The 25,543-nt window shown below is 38.6% G+C and overlaps 1 protein-coding gene across 4 annotated transcripts in view; it reads left to right on the forward strand.

Annotated features, from left to right (window-relative positions):
- The window catches only part of DAAM2 (dishevelled associated activator of morphogenesis 2), a 221,977-nt gene that overhangs the window by 121,365 nt on the left and 75,069 nt on the right, over positions 1 to 25,543 (forward strand). For all 4 annotated transcript variants that reach the window (XM_027681762.1, XM_027681761.1, XM_027681764.1 and 1 more), the window contains 2 exons: positions 3,125 to 3,214; positions 22,766 to 22,840. In XM_027681762.1, the coding sequence (XP_027537563.1) occupies positions 3,125 to 3,214; positions 22,766 to 22,840 (165 nt within the window). The remainder of the gene's footprint in view (positions 1 to 3,124; positions 3,215 to 22,765; positions 22,841 to 25,543) is intronic.

Consider the following 25,543-nt stretch of genomic DNA (forward strand, 5'->3'; position numbering starts at 1 on the left):
TTTCTTGCCCTTTACATTTGCACCCAGGGCATTTGATCATGTTGGCTTCCCAAGTCTGGCTCCAACCCCAGTCTTGATGACTGCATTCAGAGTTTAGTTCTTCACTTTTCATGCCAAACTTGGCAATTCCTTTCTCCTTCAATAGCTGCTTGCTGTCACTGAACTAACTCTAAGGTCTGAATCTCTGTATACTGACAGATCTGCCTCTTGTTGGGTCAGAATGACCTGTTGATGGACCAGTCCTTCTGAAATTAATTCTTTCTGTTGTTCCTTCTGCTTCCTTCCAAGGCAGTAAGTTTCCTTATGTGCCATCTGTATTAAGATCCTGAATCAGAACAGAAAAATAGTCTGCCTAATCCAAGCTCTTCTTTCTTAAATAGATCTTGGGTTTTCCTGTGCAGTCACGGTGGTCTTTTGTTCATCTTTTATAGGAAGAGCAAAGGGATGGGAGAAGTAAGATGATTTGTAGGGTTCCAGAAGAAGGCTTCATGTCTCCTGTATTTTACAGGGATTTCTTGGGGGTTTTTATAGGGTAGGATTTGATTGTTGGTGATGGGGCATGTAGGCCTCTTCAGTTCTTCCCACTCCTTTCTTCCTCTCAGTAAAGGAGCACACTTGCTGAAGACTAATTTCAGGAAAAGGAGTTGAAGAGCTTGACTGCTGCTTTGCCTTCTGGAGAAGATATTTCTTTCCCTGCTGAATATTCATGCTTGCTACCTGTCTATCTGACCTGGAGGTTAGAACCCAGCATTTTAGCTCTTAACAAACACTAGCTTTCAAAATTAAGGGTAAGCCATCTTCCCTCCACGTGCTATTTTCCGGTCAGGAGTGTTTGGGTCTGCCTCTGGTAATACGCTTTTGCTTGCAATACCTGAGCAGTTTCCTTGTTACTATGTTACCTGATCTAATGTGATGGCTTCTAAACTTCTTTTGACCTAATCTACCCTCCTGAGTCACAATAAATTAGTGTGTGGATGCACTTTTTTCCCCCACCGGATCTTCCATCCTTTCAAACTAACTTTCTAGGCCTCTGTCCTGAAGAGTGTGTCATGGTATCAGAATACTTAATTTCATGGCTGGGAGTTGCATATTCTCATTGTCCCATTGAAGACAGATTGCTCTTTAAGCCCCTGATACTGCCAGTGTCCAAGGCAGTGTCTAGAAGCTGCAGTGTCAGAATCCTGCCCTCTGAGTGGATAATAGGAGCATTCCTTTAATGAAATAGTTGTCTTGAACTATATTGAGTACATCATTCAGTTTTGTGCACAGCTTCTGTTTAGAGCTTCTGCTGCTTATCTGACCTGCCACCAGAAGCAGAAAGAGCACTCCAGAAAAGAGCTCAATGGATTAGACAACCAAGTTAGCTACCCTGTATTTAAAAAAAAAAAAAAGAGAGAGAGAGAGGAAAAAAAAAGTGTTAAGAAGATCTTTAAGCAGTTCAATAAAATCATAATTTTTTCAAAGAATTTAGTTGAGCCCAGCTAGCTCATTTCAAATACGTTTCTGGCCTCTGGTGCTTCTTCTAAACCTGGCACTTCTGATTCCCTGTCTGCCCCTCCTTTTCCTCCCACATGCTTGACCTCCAACAGCATTCCTTTGCTTGTCTTAAGGCCTTACATGTCGTTTCACTCTCCCTCTCCCCCCAAGAATGTGATCCTGGCCTGAGCTTGCTAATTGTGTATAGCAGGGATAAAACTCCTTGCCTTGCTTGGCTGCCCCCTTGTTTGGAAACTCACCCTAAACATTTCCACATGGTTTGCACTCTTTTTGCACAGCTACTTTTTTTTTCCCTTTAAACTTTTTCTTATTTAAAATAACCCTCCAGCTTCTTCTACCTTGGGCTGCTGGCACTGACCTTGCCTTGTTACTGTTTGCATTTCTTTTGTACCTTTTTGCAGCTTAAATCTCTATGGGCTTTTAAATCTATCAGCAGCCGCTACCAGGCTCAGTGTGCAATTTTGCTCACTGTTTTCACAAGTTTCCCAGCCCTGAACGCTTTCCAAATGAGCCATTGTTGGGCTGAGTTAAAGAGGTATTGTCTCTGCTTGGACAAGGTTAGTGTGGGTGCCAGAATCTGCATGTGCAGCGATTTTGTGCTACAATGTCATTTGATGTTGGACCCCAGGGCTCTTCCTTCTCCAAACATTTCAAATATATGAGGGGGGGGACACCAAAGCCTTGCCAAAATTGATTTATTGAAATATTATTGGAAGATTTTCTTTATATTGATGAAACTCTCATTTATACATCTTCCTCCATCTCTACTCACAGAGACTGCTTGCTCTGAACACCACTCTTTTTTGTTCAATTCCATTATAAGCACCTGAAACCAGTAGCTGTGATTGTAGCCCTGTATAAACAGAGGGAGTAGCAATATCTGCTTTCGTAGTTTCAGAGACATGTTGTATGGGAATAGAGTCTATTTTTATCCACCTTTTACAGAGGAGAAACTGAAACTGGGGAATTTGGTGGTGTATCCAGAGGGTGCTCTTGACAGAGTTGGGAGTCAGTTCCAAATCACAGCATTATCTTTCGTTTCACTAATGTAAGGTTGGGTCAGCTCTAAGAGGGTATGTTCTACTGAACTTGCTATTCTTAACAGAGACTGAATTTGCTGCTCTGATCAACGTAATGTGACATTGTGGGGAGAGATGTCCTTTATGTTGAAATGATGGTTGTCTTTTGATAGGGACTATGTGGTTCAGAGGGCAAACATCTGGAAAAACATTTCAACCTGTAGATTGCTGATGGCATTACTGCCACTAGACAACTGTCTCATGAACTTTGCTTAAAAGATGCAGTAATTTAAATGTTTTCCTGTTGAAGAGCAAATTAGTACTGCCAGCCAGGAAAAAGGTGTATCAAATTTTTAGTGTTTCTTTAAGTGTCATAATGAATGTCTGTGTCACATAATCCAGTGCTTTGAGTTTCTCACTTCATGACTTTCATGTGATCTTTCCCATTCTTGAGTGATCATTAGTAATGGAAGTTTGAAATGGGAGTTGTTCTGGCTGTCTCTCTTCATAGGTTCTGCTCTGACAGGGAGAAGTCAAGGTTCCTAACAGTTACCAATGCAGCTGTTGACTGTTTTTTTTTTTCTGTTTTTCTTTTTCACAATCTTCAGGATGAATTGGATCTCACAGACAAGAACAGAGAGGCTATGTTTGCACTCCCTCCAGAGAAGAAATGGCAGATTTACTGCAGCAAAAAGAAGGTACTACTGTTGTCCTGATTGGAGTAACTCACCAATAAATTCTGTGTACATGTCCGTAACTGCATCTTGATTTGAGCTATGTGTTTATTTACTGTTTACTCAAGAACATGATTAAGTGATGTAAGGATTTTTATCAGCATGGATATGGCACAATTTTCTTATAAGTGGTGTATGCTTGTGATTTATGAAAAATAAATGTTAATGTCCCATTTTGAATTTTTTACATGTTTGGGGGTTTTATTTTGTTTTATTGTTTGTTTAGGGGTTGTTTGTTTTGTTGTTTGGTTTTGGTTTTTTTTTTTGAGCTGAAAGAAAAGCTATCAGAAAAATATTTTAAGGATTTTTTTAAAACTTGTATAGACTGCTTAGAATAGAAAAAGTATTGCTGAAGTCTTTCAGGATGTCTTTGAATATCTGAAAAGTACACGATAATAGTGATGTCTTAAAACTTGGTAGTTCAAGGTCTTCCAGAGCTTGTAGGAAATGTTCCCCATTGCACTGGAAAGCGAAGATGACCTGCTCCTCTCAATTTCTATGAAATACTTCTCCATTCAAGATTTTCAAATTTCTGACAAACCAATAAAGGAACAGTAAATCAGAGATTGATGTGTCATACTGGCAATTTTGTCGCTGGCAGAATGATGGCCAAATGAATTGATAAGTTATATCACTGTTGTAAAACTTCTAAAGGAGGAACTTCTGCAGTAATGATGTGATGGAAAAGTTTTGCTGCTCTAGGAAACAGGCAATTGGAAACAAAGATGGCCCCAATAGCATGTATTTATTAGCCATTAATGTTAGGGGAAAAAAGGTGTGGTGGGTTTGTTGCTTAATTTTATTTCCCAAGTGTGCAAGTCATGCTGTGAAAGCATCAGTCTTTATACATAAGTTTTCATAACAGAAGGTGAAAGAGGAAGTTTAGATTCCAATACCAAACATGGCAGATTAAAACTCTGCTCGTGGTCCTTCTGAGGTTGTGTTTGCTGCCTTTTTTTCCTCGAGGTGGGGGCAGTGAGATTTCTTACCATGTAATTAAAGAAAACCAGACCATCCAGATGGATGTTTTGCATTTACGGTTTTTGTTTGGTTGGTTTTTAACTTCATACAGGGAAGTTAATAGAAATAAATTAATTAATGCCTCTGAGCTAGCAATAACTCAGGGCATGTGTAAGACCAGTCTAGGCTCAGTTGTCTTTAGTGCTCTCTCCTTTCTTTTTCCCTGCTGGTACACAGACCTTGCAAGTGGAGGGAAGTTGCAGGCTGCTGTGATTAATGTCTGCTTTACATTTTTGCTGGCCAGCTCAGCTGGATTTTTCAGCTCTGGTGGGAGAGGATCTATTTGTAGCCGTCTTAGAGAACCCCACATTCCACCTCCCAGATCAGTGTGCCTTGGCAGGAAGATTTGTGCTTTAATGTATTTAATATGTTAGTTGGATTCACTCATTACAGTGGGGGTGTTGTTGTTGTTGGTTTGGGGTTTTTTCCCCTCTTCCTAAAGCAGTGGATTTGATATAAGAATCTTAAAGACCTCCAGAGTTAAGGAAGCTGCGTACTGGAAAATCTTTTTAATGCATTTGTAGTGCAACCTCATTTAGCTGAACTCCAGCTATCCAAAATCATGTGCTAACTGGAACGGGATACCATTGCCAGATGCCTATTCATTACATTGTAGATACTTTCAATTACTTGAAACCTTAACTTTCCAATGTTATTCATTGTTTCCCTCACAGGCACTCAGATGATTGGTGTGACATCTCTCTCTAGCCTACTACTTAATCCACCTATCACCAGTGTTTTGCAGTGAAAGAGAAGCTTATTCTGGGCTTCGTTTTAAAGCAAGGCTGCCTTTTCCCTGAAGAATTTGTAATCTAATTTTAGCCATAAAGGATCCAATTTCTCACTTTGCAGAATACTACCAGCTATCCAGGACAAGACCCCAGAGAGCTCTGTCTTGCTGATGTTGGGTTCTTTGAGTTTTGTGGGAAGCATGGGCTTTACACTTTATAATGTGGCAACTGAAAACACTATGAACTAGAAGGTCAAGTGCAGATTGAGACAATTGTTCACAATCATTAATCTCAGGTGCCTTTCCTAGCTTAAAAGTAATGGAAAGTCGGAGCTTCCTGATTTGCTCTAAAGGTGGCGACATTAGTGGGCTGCCAAATGTCACTTGCAAAAATGAAGATCAGTCATTGTTGTAGACACGCATTTATCTTGGCAGATAGACTTTAGATATCATCTTCTATGGTACCTGATCCCAATATCTTAGCAGAAAATCACTGTTGTATTAAAAAACTCGTTCCACCTGTTTCTGATACCAAGCCTTTCTGAAGAAATGAGGGAAGGCAGGTATGTCTGTGCATTGAAAGTTATATGCCACGGGTACAACTTGCCAGTCAACAGTCCTCAGTACTCAAAGCAGGTTTTGTTCTGGACTGAGATTTCATAGTTGTGGGTAATATCTACAGAGGAGCATTCACACAGTGTTATACAGCCATGTTTGCTTTGGTCACTTCTGGCCATTCTGGGTTCCTATCTGAAACTGTAGTAGCTTTAGCTACCAACTGCAGTGAATGCTTTGCTCTGATTTGTGGGGTAGCTACTTGCAAGGAATAAAGGCTGCTCTGCTGGAAAACACTAGTGTGTTCTCAGTCTCAGCTGTTCTCTACCTTACCATTAATCAGTATAGGGTGGACAATGAGAGGTGCAGTTGTCTTAATTTGCATCAGAACAATCATTAGTCACCACTGGTGGACCCTGACATTCTACCCAAAACACCAGTAGTACATATTTTAGATTGCCTCTTCCTCTGTGGTATGAACTTCCCCTGATATTGAGTACTAAGTAAAGCCGTATGTAGACTATACCAATTATGACATTCCCCCTTAGTTCAGGTACTTTATTCTGGTTTTGTTTAGAATAGTCTTCGTGTCTCACCATAAGCTGAAATTTAGACTTTCATAAAACATAAATGCACTTCCGTAACTCTTTTCTGTAAAATTATCTCTAGATTTCCTACAAGATATAAGTTTTACAGGAATTAGATCAAGCTTTCAGATGTATTTATTTGTTAATTTCAGATGTAAAAATGTAGAAAACCAGTGTTCTTCAGTGTTGTTTTACCCGAAGCTGGTACTAATGTACATAATCTCATTAAATACTGATCAAATAATTATATGGAGAGAAAAAGTTGTGAGCTCAGTTACTGATTCCATAAGTGAGTTTCTACTGGGATCCTCGAGAGGGTAGAAAATGCAGGTATTCCACTGTTTCAGTACACATTGCTTTGGATGCAGTCTGTGTTTCTGAAAATGAGGTCTCATTGTATGGGCAATAGCTTATTGCCTTCTGAATAATCCTACAAGCTGTTAGACTTACTGCTATTGGAAAGCAAGTCAAGTTGTTTTCTTTTTATGGCCTTTCCTGCCTCCAGAGACTAATTTGTAAGCCTTCAGTTGAGCAGATTTTAGTAGTAAGCACACACATTTTGCAGAGTTAAACAAGTTAGGGTGGTTTTTTTTACTCCAGTCTTTCTTTGAGGAAAAAAATTGGTAGCAAATCTCTTTCCAAAGTACAGTCAGACTAGACTAGCTGTATCCTACAGTTTCTTTCCAATCGAACAAATAAACCCAAAAATCTCAATCCTAATAACTGTGTTAACATCTCTTAGTTATTTTAGTGTTATTTTGCATTCTTGAGATTTTAGTTGTACCATAGAATAGCCGCTTAGAGTTGACTATACTTTATCTACTCAAGTGAGATTATTCAAACTCAAGTACTGAAGTAATAACCAGCTCACTGAAACTTTCTGGAACTAGGCATTTACAGCATCTGAAAAAGAGTACATGCTTATAGTCCCTAAATTTATTCTCCTTTTTCTATTATGGGAAAGAGATCTAGAGGAAAGCTTCTCCACAATAGCAAAATAGTATATAAAAATGCTGAGAAAAATTTATCAAAACCATAGTCTGTAGCAGTCAATAGGCAGAAAAGAAATGAATTTCCTTATGATGCCATCCCCTGCAATTGTTTTTTTAAATATCTGTCAATTATATTTTTCATCTACCTGATGAATAAAAGAAATAGTAAAGTGAATATGCAAGTAGGAGTCAGGAAACTCCTTGTTTCCAAAAGTGTTTGATTTAAATTACTGTATAATTACAAAGACCTTGTCGTTGTTATGTTTATACATAAATGCATTTCTCTCTACCTGGATGAAAAAGTGGCAAAATTAGGAAACTTTTTGGAAATGTTCTGGCCATGCCATCCTCTCATACATTTTCCCTGCGCTATTTACGCATGCCTTGGCTGCATACAACATTCCTTTTCATTTTTTTCATTTTCCCATTTCCCCTTCGTTTTTCCTTCCCCCCCCCCCTTTTTTTCCCCTTTCCCACTTTTCCTGTTCATTTTTTTAAGATAGAGTCTTAAAGATCTGAATATATTTTCAATTCAAATGCTGTTCATTCTTTTTCTTCACTACACTTATCTGTCTTCTAAGATGTTCTTGTGGTGAAATCTCTGGGTTTGGATGAGCTCACTGCAAGGAGCAGGAAGGATGGGGTAGAAGGCACTTTTGTGCACTACACATTACGTTACACAAAGAGTCCAAGCCCTTTCAACTGAGGTCACAGGCCAGTGCTGAAACCACTGAGGCTGCAGTCCAAGTGAAGAGTGCCTCAGCCCCAGATGCCCTTCTGGAGAAAATTTACATCTCTCCCACAAAGAAGCAGCATCACCTTTTATTCAGTTTCATTTTCTAAAATGAGGGCTCCATCCTCATAGGCTTCAGAATACTCTGGAGAATCCTAGCATTAGTCAGACTAACTTTTAGTAGTTTTACCACCATCTTTTTATACCATTTGCAGCTCATTTTCACAAACTCCCACTTTGGTCCCATACTGGCTATCTAACATTACTGAAAATAATGTCTACATGCCCAGTTTTGTTTTTTTCTTTCTTTGAGAGTCTTGCTTTGAGTTTTGCCCTTGAGGTTTAAGTCGTCAGCAAAATGTCACCATAAAAAGTCCTCCATCCCCAGCCCCATGCCTGACTTCAGATTCTTGCAGAGCAAAATTTCCAATCCAAACCCAGGCTGTATTATGGCTATAAACCCTGCTTGAAACTTGAAGCTGGGGTTCCAGCTTCCAGACAGTGGAATTTACCCTATACTTTGTATTCATCCTCCTGTTAAAACTATAAATATAAAATTTAATAATGTGTATAATACAGATATATATATTTATAATCTACTGGAAGGATCTAAGCTGCTTTTGTAGCTTTTGATGTACTTACCTTAGCCTACCAGGGATATTTAGATATTGTATTTAGATAGGAGTTAATTTCTTTAGGTTCCTGCTTTAAAGTAGGAGATACACATGGAGACCACAGAATCACAGAACTGGTAAGGGACTACTGGTGGGGTCATCTGCTGCAGCCTCCCTGCTCAAGCAGGGTCTTCCTAGAGCACATGGCGCAGGATTCCATCCAGACCATTCTTGAATATCTTGTAAGGGAGACTCCACTACCCCTCTGGGCAATCTATTCCAGTTCCAGTGCATGGTCACCTGCATAGTAATGAATTTCTTCCTTGTATTCAGGCAAAACTTCATCTGCATCAGTTTCTGCCTTTTACCTCTTGTCCTATTGTTTGGCACCACCAAGAAGAGCCTTGATCCGTCCTCTTGCCACCCTTCCTTCAAATACTTATGGCTGAGAGGGGACTTCATCAACGTCTCTTGACCTGCTGGCAATGCTCTTCCCAATGCACCCCAGGATCCCATTGGCTTCCTTGGCTCCAGTGCACACTGTTGGTTCATGGACAGCTTGTTATCCATCAGGACTTCCAGGTCCTCTTCTGCAGAACTGCTTTCCAGCAGGTCACCTCCCAGCCTTTACTGGTGCAGGGGGTTATTCTCCCTCAGTTGCAGGACCCTGCATTTACCTTTCTTGGATTTCAAACAGTTCTTCTCTGTCCACCTGTCCAACCTGTCAAGGTCCTTCTGAAGGGCTGTGCAGCCCTGTGGGGTATCGGCCACTCCTCCCAGCTTTGTGTCATCATTGAACTTGCTGAGGAGGTCTCTGCCCCTTCATCCAAGTCATCGATGAATGAGTTAAACGATACTGGACCCAGTATTGAACCTTGGGGGGCACTAATAGTGACAGGCCTCAAACTAGACCCTGTGCCACTGATCATGACCCTCTGGGATCTGCCATTCAGCCAGTTCTGAGATATTCAGAGGAAGACAGATATTCCCTAAAGAAGAGAGAAAATGGATCTTCATCTGGTCTCATTTAGTGACACAATATGCCAGATGAAGATCACACCATTGTATTGTCTGAGTGTGGGTTTTTGGTTTTGTATTGTCTGATCTCAGCTATAAAAGCCTTTGGAGTTCATCCTTTCTGTATGAAGAGTGCCAAGCACGTGGTTGTCTCATAATAAATGAAGTGGGTGGTTTGAAGATGTATTGTTTTCAATTCTATCTTCTTGCAGTATTTTTTCCTCTTTGAAATACTCTTAGAGTCTGTTATTGATTTGGAATATTAAATTGTTTTGGTTATGGAGTTGTAGCTTTAAGGAGCATTTAAAGCGTCTCTTATAAGTTCACTTCTTTAGAGTTATTTCATATACTGCATTGGGGAGCAGCAGATGGGAACACACAAGATGGTTTCCTGCAGTATTTGAGAATCCATTTGTAATGAGTGCCAGTTTGATGAGGCTTGGATGTGACTTGATGGAAGTTTTTCTCCCAGCTTAGCATGAAGTGTTGAGGGAGAGTGTGCATGGGTGTGGGGGTGGGTGCTTCTACTTTCTCTTTACTGTGAAGTCTGGAAAATGCACAGTAACCCCAACAGCACGTGCAAGAGCCTAAAAGTAAAAGCAGTTGGAGGCTGAGTGCCCATGAGAGAATGGGCAGTAGGAGGCTGAGTGCTTAGTGTGAGGGTATTGCTGGCTAAACGATGAGTATGTCTGATGACCACAGGGCAAAGGCCAGCAAAGCCACACTGGAAATGTAGAATTAGACTTTATCTGAAGTCTTTGGTGCATCGGAAAGTTGTTTCTTTTCCTACTGATACTTTAGAAGTTTTTGGCGGAAGTTCAGCTCTTTAGTCAACATTTTAATTCGACTCAATATTCAAACCTTGAAAATGACCTGAACAACCTATCTAACTTTGAAATTAGCTCTGAGGCGGTCCCTTCTTCCCAAGCGCCCTTCCATCCTAAATTGTTTTGTGGTTCCCTGAACTGACCATAAATCAAATTAGGAAAGCAGCTGAATGGCCCTATAAAGAAAAGGGGCAACACTAAGGCTCTATGCACTCTACTGTACACTGTCCTATATTACTGCTATGAGACCAACTCCTTGAAATATGCTGTAGCAGATGTTATTTGGTTCCTTCCCAGTGCCTGGGATCCATGGTTGCTTTTTGTCTGAAAGACTGCGTGACTTCCTTTGCTCAGAAGGCTGCTGGTGAAACAGTCTGAAATGTGGAATTTCTCAAATGAATTCTCTGAAAATAGACTTACTTTCAGTTAGCCTAGGGCTCACTGGAAATCTCATAACGCTGGTAAGTCACAGTGGGAGGATGTTGCCCTTTGCAAACCACGACATTCCTTCAGCTGGATGTTTGGAAAATGCCAGCAACTGTGGAGTTAACTTGCTTTTTTCCCACCAGCATCTGTTCCTTTTTCTGTTAACAAAATTACTTCATACTCAGATGTTTGGGATGATTTGTTAGCTTGATGTTGACATTGGGTCATTTCAGTATCTTTAGTCTAGGTATGGCAGACAGGCACATGGCTTCAAAAATTACTTTGTTATAAATGCAGGTAGGCTTTAGAGCAGTAAATTGAGAAACTCTGGCTTGCACAGGACAAGCACCGTAATGGAAAACGACAAAGTGCAGCGTGTCACTAATGCAGCAAATGCACTCATTAGAGGAAATGAGGTGTACTTGGGTGTTTCACTGTGAAAAAGCAGTTTGATTGATGGTACTTGTTAATGTGTGTCATAGACTGAAGCCAAATTTGGGCAACATCATTAATACAGAGTAAAGTAAGGCCTAAAATGATATACATTTCCTTCTACACCATTTAATGCAGAGAATGTATTCTCACTGCGAGAATAAAACTTGACCATCTCATTCTTTTAGAGTTCCATATAATGAATTTAGTCTTTTTTTTCTCATCTCATATAAGTATAAATTTGTTGATGTTGCCCTATTATTTCTCATGTAGGTCAGCATACTTGAGAAGAATCATTGCCCATTTTTTATGGCTTATCATTAAGTCTTGTATTTGTTTCTTCATGTTTTTTCCTTGATATTTTCCCTTCTGTAGCAAGTATCCCAAAGTGTGTATTTGAAGAAACGATATTGTAGACTTAATAATGTGAGAGACTTCTCTTAATTATTCATTTTCTTAAAGTCATACTTGTAATGGTCTAAAGTATAAGTTTAGTGTCAAGGAGGCAAAAATGCATGCACAATTCAGATTATATACCATTATTACAGTTTGGAATCATGATATCTAAAAGACCACATTGTAGTAGGCATAAAAGGAGATAAGTTTTTCCAAATTGTCTGTTTTACTTGGTTTGTGTTTTCCTTGTTGCCATGCTAACAATTACAGACTCATTTATTTATCCTGGTATAAGAGGTTACCTTGGGTCAGGGTCTTGAAATTATATATTTATTTATGTATAATTGCAAAGTATTTTCTTCCGCGCCCTCCCCCCTCCATGGGAACAGCATGGAATATTTTTAGTTTTGTCCTCCCACTCCTCTCTCTCTCCAACAAGAAGGGTTAGTTGTTGCTTAGAAAATGTCTTCCCAGCTCATTAATGCAAACTGCTGAAGACATAAATGCCCAAACTTGCCATGTTATCTGCTATAGATGTTCTGAGTATGTAGAATTTGTATGTCCATCTTGCAGTTCTGCATTTTTCAGGTGAGCTACTAGTGCTTCAGTTGAAGTTAGAACTCAATACATACCAAAAATCAGGTCCAAAATAGTCCTGAGTTTATACAATAATAGTTGGAAAATTGTCATCATCATGCCTGATGCTGTGTTTTGCATTTGGTTTGCATTCAGTGGGAGTTTGGGAAAGCTCAATGGGCACAGATTTGACCCAACCATGGAAAAAAAAGAAGGAACCAAAAAAAAGGGGGAGGGGGGCAAAAAAAAAGAAAACATTTATCTAGCTGTCATCCTACTAACATGGTGTAATTTACTGTACTTAAGAACAAAATAATGGTGAGCAATCCCATTCTGCTATATGGGAAGTACGTGTAAATGCTGATTGTGTGATTTAGTTGCTGCCACTGGATTATGTGCTGTCTGTCCTCTTGCAAAAGTTCTGCGTCTCCACAACCCAAATATGAGTCAGTCCTGCTGACGGTGTGCAAAAATAGTAGTAATATATATTCCATACAATGCAGTTTTCATTGTTCAAATTAGTCTTCCGTGGATAAGCAAGAGCAAAGAATAGATAAGTTTCTCTGGTATGTGAGAAGCAAGTTTGGTACAGACCAGGGCTCACTCTTCTCCGTATTCTGAATTTCACTGTGTCCACCACCCTTAAAAAAAACAGTGAATACTGAGCAGGAAGAGTTGCTCAATTCCTCTCTTTTCAGTGAATAGTTAAGAAATGAGCACATTAAAGAATTGTTGCCAGGATATAGTGACAGTCATGAACAAAAAGAAAGAAATTTTCTTCTACAGTTCTGGAAAGGTGTTTAGTTTTCATTGTGGTCACATGTGACAGTTTCAGCTGCGCACCTTAATTGAGGTGAAAATCACATTGTTTTCCATGATATTCAGTCATCTGTTGAAAGGCACCTGGCATCCCAGACATTTTGTAGATGTAATAGGAGAGAGAAATGAAGGCTCATTGAAACAGTTTTACCTGAGTTTGTGGAATGGGCAGAGGTAGACAAAGGAACTGAGTGATACACTCAAATATTGAGCTAGCAGCTTAAAAGCTGTGTGCCTGTCAGACTGTATTTATTTCCTTTGTTCACCTGTCCAACAACTCCTAACTTTGCTGTTTTTTCAATAGTGATGGGTTAAATGATGAAGAAAAATGGAAAATACGTGGCTGCTCTGACCATCTGTCATCACACTTGGTAAAGGACCCAGAGCAGAAGTGAACTAAAGCAAGAAGCAGTGTGCATCACTGATAAAACAGACAATGTACATGTTATGAACAATGAAGAGACACCTTTTAGAGTTCGGTGTTAACAAATTCTCCATATGCTCCCAGAAGGACTTGTCCTAAATATCTCTGCTGGCTCTAGATAGGTGTGTCCTAGGTAGTTCCATTTGTATTTGAGCACAGATAGTGACGTTTCATTCCCATCATCAAGCAACGTGCAGGCTGTTTGCCACGAATGGTAGGTGACTTCTTTTTATTTACAGAAGTTTGTAAGTGATTGCTTGCTGGAGGTAAACAGTAGGAGAAAAAGATAAACTTGCAGCGCAGGCATGTGGGAGACAAGAGTCTCAGTTACACAGCCACAGCCCTTCTGTGGCTTTTCACATTGCCTAAAGAATGCCCAGAGGAGGAGGAAAGGAAGTGAGGAGGGAGACAGTCCAAGTGGCAACATTCTAATGTGGCGGGGATACAGCTGAAAATAGTGCTATTGGAAAGGGGACAAGGTAAGGCAGATGAGTAAGGCAAAAGCTCCTTTCTGTCCCTGCTGTATCCACAGCATGTTGACTGTAAGCTGAACAGGGTTAATGCTAGCATGGAAACATACACACACTACTTATATATAACACAGACTGAAAAGTAGTAGGGACAACGCAGAGCTTGGATGTTAGTGAAACAATAGAGTATGTCCTGCTACTGCTTCTTAGGATTTGTTGGGATAGTGACAGATTCTTGGCTTCGCCTGCCACAGGAGTGACTGCAGAACCTTGACCCTGACCTCAAGCTTGCTGCAGGTTTGTAGGGACAGAGCTGTGGTTCAGAAATACAGTCTAAGTCCACAACCACACACTTGGAGAGCCAGCCATGTCCATGAGAAATGTTTTGTCTTCTCCTGAAGACCCCCTGAGTAGAAAGATTATGAATCAATCTCCTGACTGGTAGGATCCTCCATAGTGGGCATTTCCCTTCATCTTCTAAAGAAGCATACAGAATGGGCTGAAGAAAGATAGGCTTCTGAGAACTTGTTCATTGGAAGTGCAGGGTATTCATGGATCACCTTATTTGACAGCTTATTATTTAGATTACACACTTGTCAACTGCAAAATATGGGTTGATTTGGGACTTGTGCAAAGTAGAGCACATAAAAGGTATTACACATGAGTATGGACTTCAGTTAATATGACAGAATGATCTTTAGGCAGCAACAGGGTCAGGAGAACTTACCCAACAAGAGACCAACTACCATGACAGAAGTTAAACATTCAGCAGAGGAACAATGTGTAATATTGGTAGACTTCAATTTGGCAAGTAAGCTTTGTCCCGAGGGCTGAAATCACTGGATAATTCAGTGTGGTCTCAGCTGTTCAATTAAGTAGTTCTGTAAATGTAGGGACAAGTTATCCTCTTGGTCACTGCACATATTATAGACCTAAATTAATGCCTGCCGATGGTGTGATTCCCATCCTATAGCAGGGCTAAATATATTTGAAGAGGGACAAACAGACTTGTATGATCTGTAAATGTAAGAAGAGGCTGCTGCAGTCAGTGCTGGCAACAAGTTTACATCTGTCTATATTAAGGAAAATGATAAAAAGCCAAAAAAAGAGAAGACAGGATCTTAAAACCAAAAGTGTACAATGCAATCCTACTACAGTAGAAAGTTCCTTGAAATGGGACTCTCTTCATCAGTAATCTATTGTAAGTCTTGTACCAGACATATTTATTATAAAACTTATTCTTGGTTTAAACACTAAAGTTATACATTAAAATCAGTGGTTGAGACTTCTGAAATTTCAGAAAACATTAATTCTTTGGCTCATAATGCTGTACTGGCAACCTTTTTGCCTGCCAGTTATGTCATTCCAGTCTATTTTCTGTGAGTAACTATCTCTATATGTATATGCAATGGATCTCACATGTTTTCTAGAGGATAAGAAATAAAAGCATGGTCTTCATCTCCTTTAGAATGATACTAATTAGAAATAATTAATTTGAAGTGGTTTTGAGTATTAGAGGAGATTGGAAATGGCACATGGTGTGTGTATACAATGTACAGCTTCTGGAGATTCTATATCTATGGGTGCTTGGTAAGCAAAAAAAGTGAGGGATAGCATAATCAATTCAAAACAAAGCATAAGTTTAACTTGACTGGAAAGTTTTTCAGCTGTGGTAGAGCCAACCATCTTTCAAAAATGACTGATAGTCCATTTTGATTTCTAAAGGCTAAGGATTTCAGCATCACTGAAGCTTCTCTCAGTATTAGGAAATTATTTCTAAGAAAGAATCCTCATTGTTCATAAATCTATCCCTTTTTCACTTTTGTGCTTTTAAATTTTATTATATTTTTGACACTGAGTTCCACAGCTCAACATTATAAGGCATTTTGTAATATAAATAATAATACGAAGCCTTTGATTCTTCTTCTGAAAGGCTGGTTAGTAACCAGCTTCAGAGGTCATTATTAGGTCTTTCAAGTTACTAGCAGCAGGACAGAGCTGAGGCTAAATGAAGCAAAAAAAATTAAAAAAACTCACAAAACATCCTGTGGTCTGTTAGGTAAAATATCCCTGTGTCATAATGCAGTGAACTGGAAGCATGTATGGCTATACCTGACCATTGTGAGAGGCAATTAGAAACTACTCAGTTGCATGCTCCAGCTGGTGATTAATGAATATTCTCTTTTAATAAGTTATACAGTAGACTGCTTTTGTGGCATAAGGATTATTATCTGCACATCAATAGCTTAATTCAAGGGAGAGAAGTAATGTTTGTTTTTCTCAATATGGGTAAATTGTGCTCAAAAGGGTTGGATATAGCTTCCTTCCCCAAACTCTGAGAATGTTTGTGTAAATGCTAGTCATGGAGTCTGAGAAATGGAACAGTGACCACATTTGTCTAGTGAATGGCTCAGTCCTTTGGTCTGTCCTGTTTCAAAATTAGCATCTCTTGGGACATGGTTGGCTTTTTGGAGGCATAAACTGTCTGAAAAGCTTAAATGTATTTTAGCTCCACTTCTGGATTAGCATTTCATCCCACAGCAGATCAAACACATTTTGTGTCTTTTAATAAAACTACTTTTTATTTGTGAAACTTTGGCTGCTCAGAACTGAGATATAGCCAGTAGAATGGACAGTGTGTTAATGAACAAGTAAATGTTTCTTTGAAAGCTGAACTCCTTAAAGTGAAGAAAAGTCAGTAGGTCAGTCATTAAAAAAGGGAAAATGGTGATTTGGATGGGAATGCAGTACAATTTCAGTGTGGATTGATTCTTGGCTGTGCTACAGATTTCCTGTGTAACTGGGAACTGTGTAATTGTCTGCATCCCATTTTCCCTGTTTCTGCTGATCTTGCTGAAAAAACCCAATATATTAATTTCTTTAAGGACCTTTGTCAGTGCATAGTACCAGGTGTTACAAGATTGTATTGTATTCAGCATTAATAGCAGATGATGCCAGGAGTTGAGTTTTTAAGTCTCTAAAGGGAAAAGAGTAGCACTTGTGGGAAAACAAGCACCAGTGATAACCATCTTCCAGCCTTCAAGCAAACAAAAACTCCACCTTATTTTTAGTGGACAGAATATTCATGTGAAGAGCAAGGGTCATGCATGTCACTTTGAAACAGAACACAGACACAAGACTGAATCCTAAACATCTCAGATGAACATTTTACCAGCTCAGCTGTTATTGTGAAGAGTGTGGGAGGGCTTCAATCAGAAACAGAGAATCTTTGTCCAGCAAAGCTTTCATCTCAATTGATGAAAGTCATGTTAAAGTTTCAGTGAACTGGCATTAAAAAAAAATAAACCAAACCAAACAAACCAAAGCAAAACAAAACAAAAAACCTGAAAAATACCCAGCTATTTATAATCAGGATTTCCATTGCTATTGCTTTTTAATGGGAAATATGAAAAAAATAACTACAGGGGCTTACTCATTATGATAAATAACATATTTCACTTTTTCTTCAATCATATATATTTCTTGTAATGACTTGAACTCTATGATTTGTATTTTCTGAACTGTATGTGATGATGCTGACCCTTCAGACCAGGGAAAATAACCTTTCTTTCAGCTCTGTGATGTACTAGAATGATGCATGAAGGCTTTTGATAGGAGGAATCACAGTAACCTTAATGTAGCTTTTGGAAGAAAATGCAATTCTTTGTGACCTAAGTATAAACTTGAGCATACAGTGTCTGGACACGATGCAGTGAACAAACTTGAACAGGAATTTATATTACAGTAACCTCATTTCCTATTCTTCATCTGTGTTTGCACACTGTTTTTATTGATATAGAGAGGAGTCCAATGAACAATATCATGGCTTCTTGTCCAAGAAAGGTTTTAAAACCACATTTCCCAGCATCAGGTGTATGGCTTGTTCCCATTCTGTTCTAAACAGTGTAAAACAACTGTTGGCTGTTTTGAAGAGACATATTTGAGAAGGAAGTCATGTTGTTGATGAATAGATGTCATCACAATAGTACCCATGCTTTTCCTATGACATCCATAACACATGATGCATTTCTTGATGCATCTGTTCAGGGAGGAAGTGTTATTTTATAGTATGCACGTTAGAAGGGCTTCTTGAGTCATCATCCCTGGAAATTTATCACATGGGTGTGTGTGCAGGTAGTGGCAAAGTCCGTGTAGTGGTTGGACACCCAGGGATGGCAAGCATCTGCTGATCTCAGGGAGCTGGTAATTGTCTACATTGAATAAAAGCACCCTGGTGTAAATGAGGGTGGAAATGAGAAAGTGCTGGATTCAGTGTCAGAGCAGTGTTCTTAACTCTGACAATTTGTTTTCCTGGATGAGTTTTAATTGCCATGTCACCATATATGCCTCTTTGTCTCCACCTGTAGGAAGGAAGACTTGTAAAGTCTTACTAATTTTGTTAATGTATTTATTAATGCTTTGATGTGCTCAGATTTTCAGGACATGCTCTAGAGAACTTCTCGGCATTTTGCAGTCATTTTGCTGCAGAGTAAAACAGCAATGTGTCATCACTGGAAACTGAAACCCAGTGCTCACCTCAAAAGAGCTTCAATGCAGGCAGTTACTGTACAGGCTTTTCCTGTGCTGTTTCTTTCAAGACTGAAACCATCTTGAAAGAAACACTCACCATATAAACAGTGTCTTTCATTTCTCTGATCCACTCAGCCATGCATATCTGGCATTTCCACGTGATTTTTGTAACACTAGTGTTTGGTACTTGTTAAAATGTTTTGCAACAAAGGCAGTGCTCCATAATGTTTGCTTAAGTCTCTTATTGCAAATGCTTGTCCCACTGACATGGCATCCACTAAAAGTCTCTGCTTTCTAGAAACAGCTTGCCTGATAGATCAGGTCTCCCAGGATTTGCAAAAAGATTTTTGGGATCAGCTGAGCTGTGCACACAATTCTTTGCTTTATTTTCTTTCATTTTGATTGGTTCAGATGGTCCAAATATTTGCAGAACTCCATTAAGTCCTATTTGAGATGAAGTCATAAGTTCCACTTTCCACCAAGTCATGGAGCCTGTCCAAATTAGTGTCAAAGCCTATATAATACCTTGGCTATATTGCAGGCTTGTATAGTATCAAGATCCTGTTTTCACAGCAGTTACATAGTTGTTACTCCAGTGAAGAATGATATGGCCCCTTATAAAGTCCACAAGCTGACGCCTGTTTTTTAATGCAATATTTACACTATTCAAGGAGCTAAAAGAAGGCTTTGCTTTAATAGATTCCTTCAGCTAATGTTTTCCCTTATACAGATGGGTTATTGTTTCCAGCTTTTGATACCTATGTGGCTTTATATATTAGAGCCTCATTATTTTTCCTTTGGTTTTTTTTTTGGGGGTTTTTTTTTCCTTCTCTGTGTCTCCTGCTGCAAGGGGAGGGTTTTGTCATTATCATCATTTTGCTTTGCAGTTTTCTCTGAGATTTTATTTGAGGGTCAAACCCCTGAATATATTAGAAACAAAACACAAAAAACCCAGCACCCTGTTGTTGCACCCCACACTACACCCTGAATTGCTTTCTGTTTTCAGCTCATCTTTCCCTCTCTGAGAGAAAGCCTAGTACAGCAATTTCTTAGCAAGGGCAAAACTCACATTATTTAGGCACTTATTGGTTTGTTGGTTTTTTTTTTTTTTTTTCCAACTGCTCTGTTGCTACATGTGTGAACTTGACTCTCTTTTCAAAATGTTGCCCAGGTGACTGCTATAAATAACACTTTGCCACCTAAGGACTTCATGGGGCTGATTAAAAATCTCTATGCTCATCCTGAGTATAAGGAGCTTTCTGGGACTTCATATTTGAAATAGAGTGCCAGGTTGTAAGTACATAATCATTTATTCTAGTGAAGTAAAACACATACTAACAGCCATAGAATTCTGGTGTGAGCAGGGGGTGTAGAATACCACTGAGATTGAATGGACTCTTCTGCTTAGTATGCTTCTAGACCAAACAACCTCAGAAAGTGAGGAATTGCATTGTGAAGTACCTGCTAAAACTTCTTTAACCTCAGGAATATGCAGTACATCTTCACTCTGGGCTTTAATTCAGGAAAAAATCTTACGCTTACTGTATTCCACTGAAACAAATTTTCTCCCAGTTTTAATTAAATCCTAAGCATAGGACTTGCAGACTCAGAGTTCAGACCGGTTTGTAGTGGATGGAGAATGGTCAAATGTGGGATATACCAAGGACCATGCCTTAATTGTCAAGCTAACTGCATATACAGATATACTTTAGGAGATAAGAGTCTTCTTGTCCTTGGTTCTAATTGTGAGATTTCTAGTGGTTTGGGTTCAGGTAGGAAATTAGTCAGAATTCGGATTTTTTTGGGTTGTATCTATCCTGATGCTTTTCGGCCTGTATATCTAACACAGACATCTAGAAATGTTAGCTGTACCATTCCAGCATTTATGCATTTTTCTCCCTAACAAATTTTAAGGAGAAACAGTATTGTAGCTTATTTTGGAATACAAAGGATGAATTCAGGCATTCTTTAATTTATGTATCTTTGTTTCTTTACTTGGAATTCAGAATGGAGACAGAAGTATAGAGAATACATGTATTCCATGTTCTGACAATGTTCTTGTCACATGTAATCTACAAACAATTATAGCTGTCACTAGGACTTTTATAATTGTCTGCAGAGAAAAATTTCAGAAGGGCACACGAGCACTCCTTGCCCTTCAGATCAGTGGCTCACCCTGGTTCCCTGCAGAATGACCTTACTTCACTTCTTTTAGATTGGCTCCTCATCTCTATTGTTCTCTTTGAGGGTGATAAGATTATCATATAAAAATGATGCTGTATTTATCTATTGTATGTTTTTATTTATTTTTCCATTGTCAAGGTCATATATTGATTTTTGCATGGGAGGTTAAGGTCTGCCAAGTGTGAAACTGTTGTCAGGGTTATGGTTGCTACTAGATATTATTCTGCACAGAAAAGGGCAGCAAAAGGCAGTTACCAATAACATGTTGTGTGGCAATTCCAACTGGCTGTTGGCAGGGAGTTGCCTATTTCTGTAATGTGCTATTTGAAATAGATTTGGGTCCACCAGATTCCTGCTCGTTGTGGTCAGGAAAGGGGAAAAAAAGTAAGGAAAATCAGCAGAACTTCTCACTTAATTTGAGAAATGTCACCTTGTTCTTAGTGTATTCTCATGAGGTGGTGGGGGCATAGCAGCTGTGAATGTAGTTGGTATCTCTTACCACTTTGCCAGCATTTCATACTTTTTATACAGGGATATTCTACTGTATGATACTTGGTTTCGATCTTCTACTCTTCTTAATTGTTCAGTTGGATACAAGGATTTAAAAAAGAGTTTTATGACCTATCTTGATGTGTCTGTTCTGCAGTCATTTTCTAGATGAGAACAAAACTGCTTTTCAGTATGGTCAATGGAGATACTTCCTTAGTTTACATGTTGAAAAAATAGTGGAAGAAAGAGAGGGAAAGATGAAAATCTCAGTCATGACTTTATTTTTAGTTCTAAATATGAAGATTTTGAGTTGTGCAGAACTGCTGCCTTGTGTTGTTTGGTGTGTAGCCTGGCAGGAAATTGTCAGGTAGCAATGTGTTTTCTGAATGTGGCTTAATAGCACGTAGAGCAATTTCTCATCTCTAAATTAAATATTCTGGAATAGCTGAGGTGATCTGATAGACCTACACTTTTAGTATTGTTATGCATATCTTCCAGAGTAGCTTTTCTAGCATTCATGCACAGACAGCATTGGTGAGATCCACACAGTCTTCATACGTCTTTGGACACCTTTAGGATGAGTTGAGTAGTTCAATCTCTTATCATATGCTAGGAGACTTAATATTAGTTATTATAATGGGAGTTCAGAATGGGAGATTAGAATCCTAGAAACCAATCCTTATATTACCCATGACTGTTACACCTATCTACAAATAAATAGACTTAGTAGAAGGAAATCTCATTTCCATTGAGCAGTCAAGGAACGAGAAAGAATTGGATCCTGTCCTTCTTTTAGAAGGTTGATTAAGATTAGTCTAATGAAGAGGATTTAAGGTGGATTATTTGTGAGGTAGGGAGGGAAGGATTAATATTGACTCTACTGTAATTGAGGGGATGCTGGTTTGTTCCTTTGGATGTTCTGACATTTTGCTTAACTTGATGGGATAAGATAGAATAGAATAGACTTATTTCAGTTGGAAGACACCTACAATGTTCATCTACTCCAACTGCCTGACCAATTCAGGGTTGACCAAGTTAAAGCACATTGTTAAGGGCATTGTCCAAATGCCTTTTAAATACCAACAGCCATCAACCACCTCTCTAGGGTGCCTGTTCAATGTTTGACCACACACTTGGTAAAGAAATGCTTCCTAATGTCCAGTCTGGACCTGTTTTTCTTTAGCACATCAAAACAATGCAGTCTTTTGGCTTCTTTTCAGGTTCCATGACTTGATTTTTTTCTCCATAGCAGATGTTAAACCCCTTTGTTGGTGAATTCCAACATCACCCTAGCAGTAAAGAAGCCAAATAATTTATAAGATCTGTCAGTATAAAGCTAAAAAATATAAACCTGCGATCTGTAAATGGGCTGTCCTTCTACTGGGAAACATAATATGTTTAAGGTTTGTTGCTTAGATGCCAAAGATAACTGTTTCTCCATCAAACTTTATTGTTCTGTGTTTAATGATCTTAGCTGAAGGAGATTCCTTTTATCTGACACACCATGGTGACAGTGCTAACTTTACACTCTCAGAAATGTTTGTAATAAATGCCACACATCTATGTGCATTATACAAGAATATGGGGGAGATAACATAGTAAAGAGCAGAGAAGTGAAGAATCCCAGGTGGTTCTAGAGTGGCACTTCATCCTGTAGAGGCTACTTGTGTAACCTTGCTTAACTTTCTTTTCAGGAACAAGAAGATCCTAATAAGCTTGCTACCAGCTGGCCAGACTACTACATTGACCGCATCAATTCCATGGCAGCAGTAAGTTACCTCCCCTGCAAAGCAGGGAAGATTTCCTATCATAGAGATGTGTTTCTCCCAAGAGGAGAATTTTGTTCCAAATGTGTAACTGATTTAAAATAGGACTTCAAAAGAAGATGAGTATGTGGATTCAGAAACAGCCCTGCTCTAGCAGAACAGTAGATTAGAAAGCACCATAAATATTTCCGGTTTTTGTTTCTCCAATACCGAGCTCTGAAGGCAATCAAATTAGAGTCTGGAATGAAAATTCAAGAGATTATTTGATGAATCAGAAAAGCAACTATTTGAAAATTAGGTAAAGTTTTGTTGTATGGTTTCAAATTGATTTGTAACTAATCTACAAAATAACACTTGGGCTATTAGTTTAGTAGAAGAATTCAAGTATCCACTTATATAAGAGCATATAAATAGAGGAACATAAGACTGTAACACCTCAGACATTAGATACAAACCAGCAAGGTATTTGATGTAAACTTTGTTTATTTTTCCTTGTTCATTAGCTGTATAGAATGTCTTTTCCTCTGAAGCATCCAGTAGAATCAGAACACCTACATACACCATTACCCTTTGATATGGTAGATTTTGCATTTTTAAATTTGATCTTTTTACTGATTTTGGTAGTCAAATTTTGCCTCCAGTTACTCATGCACAGAGTCTACTCAGCTTTAGTTGGTGGTTGTGCAGAAATGATAATGGGATTCTGTTCCTAGCATCTTAGATAGCACATCTTACTTGTTAACTTATGCTTTTATTTTTGATTTCTAAAGGTTTCTTTGCACCTTTTGTATTGTGGTTATGAGCTGTAAAATAATTCAATTAAAATAATGTCTTAACGGATGTTGAATGTGTCAATAATGATGCATTTTTCTTGGTGAAATATGTCTTGCTCAGTAAAACAACTTAAGATTTACAAGTTCTAATCACTCACTGTAAGAGGATGAAAGAAACACTGCTTTCTACTGAGAATCATGAATAAACAAAACTATCACCTTACCTTCATGCCATATTTTCACGGGACAGAATAGTGGAATAGAAAGAACATAGACTTGTTTTGAGAAAAGACATTGAACTTTACTGACTGGCATGACACAGTGCTTTGACTTCCTGACTGAACAAATTTACTCTACAAGGGCCATTAAGGCAAAAAAGTTAGTCTGAAACCTTGCAATGTCACTGAGCCAAATACTTCTGGTAGGACTTGATCCAAGGCCTCTTGAATCTACTGAAGTTTTTCCATTGATTTCAGTGACTTTTGGATTAGTCTTTAAATGATCTTGATGTAAACCTGGAGTGAATATGTATACACACCACTGTTGTAAATCTGGAGCAGTTCCATGGAATGAGTCTATATTTTGGCCTATGTTTCTAATTTTAAACATGTTTTAAGAGCACCAATAAACACCAGCCCTGGTAATGTTGTTTGTGTGCCTGAATGCCAATACTGAATTATTGATAACCTTTTATTTGACTTCAAGACTCACATTTTACTCTTATGCTTGAAGTCTTGAGAAGACACACTGGGGTTATGACCCTTACTTCTGATTTACTACTTAGTTGCTTCACTTTTAGGCAGGTGAAACTTAGTTGACTTTCACAGAAATTGTATCAGTGGAAAACTGGAGTAATACAGCTGAGAACCAGCTCCAACACACTTTAAAAGACATGTTCTATTCATTATTATTTAGACCTCTGAGATTTTTAACTTTCAAACAGTTATTTTTGGGTCCCATATAATTTCAGTTCTAAATTTAGGGGTGGGTTTTTTAGAACTTATTATTTTTAAACTGCATCCAAGTGGAGTTGACTTTGAAGAGGTGAAAGAAAATTATGTTTCATGTTGCTTCCTGACACTGTCTAGTCTATTTCAGTTTGTATCTCTCGGGCACTATCAGCTATTGCAATATTTTAATTAGAAATATTACAAGAAGTATTATAGTTGAAATGGTAGTAATAATCACAGCAGTGTTAGTTTCAAATGCCTTAAATCCTGCTTTTAATAAAATTGAATTCTTTCATTCCCTATGAATTCATTGCATAAGAATCTTTTTATATGCGGCTTTCACATCTTTTTCTTTATCCTTTTGTTTAATTACAAAGTTCTTTTTTTATATATTAACTTGACAAAAATGTTCTTCCTACTCACTGATAGCGTGGAAATGGCTCCTTTATCCTGTTGGTATCATTAGGTATCTTTCTGTGGATTTCAGCAGGTCAAGGCTCCTGTGCTTGAGAATTATTTTCTCGGAAGACCCGCTGCAGTGTTACCGTCATATCTGCCGCTCATAGATTATGTTTGAGAGCAGTGTGGTGATTCCTGACATGTTTGACGTACCCTACTTGTAACCTTAGACCACTGTATTAGGAAGCACTTTAGGTCACAGAGTCCCGATCCAGTTCAAAAAGCCATGCGTTTTAGACACAGTTCTATTCTCACAATTGTTTCTGTTACTATGACTTTTCAGATTTTAATAGTTTTTAAACCCAATTTTCACAAGAGAGTATGACAGCAAAACTGTATCTTTTTACTAGTCCATAGCATGAAATTCCTGTGGAGGCACTGTCCCATCCTCCAGACTGAAAGGAAGGGGCTGAGTAGCACACTGGTAGATTGTCTTCTAGACCAGTCCTTAAGAGAAAGGGACAGCTGCTAATGATGTCTGATTTAGAAAGAGGACCCTCCAAATTTGTCTAGTCCTCTGATGT

The sequence above is a fragment of the Neopelma chrysocephalum genome, unplaced genomic scaffold (assembly GCF_003984885.1).
Source record: "Neopelma chrysocephalum unplaced genomic scaffold, ASM398488v2 Primary Assembly neopelma1_61b, whole genome shotgun sequence".
Taxonomy (NCBI): domain Eukaryota; kingdom Metazoa; phylum Chordata; class Aves; order Passeriformes; family Pipridae; genus Neopelma; species Neopelma chrysocephalum.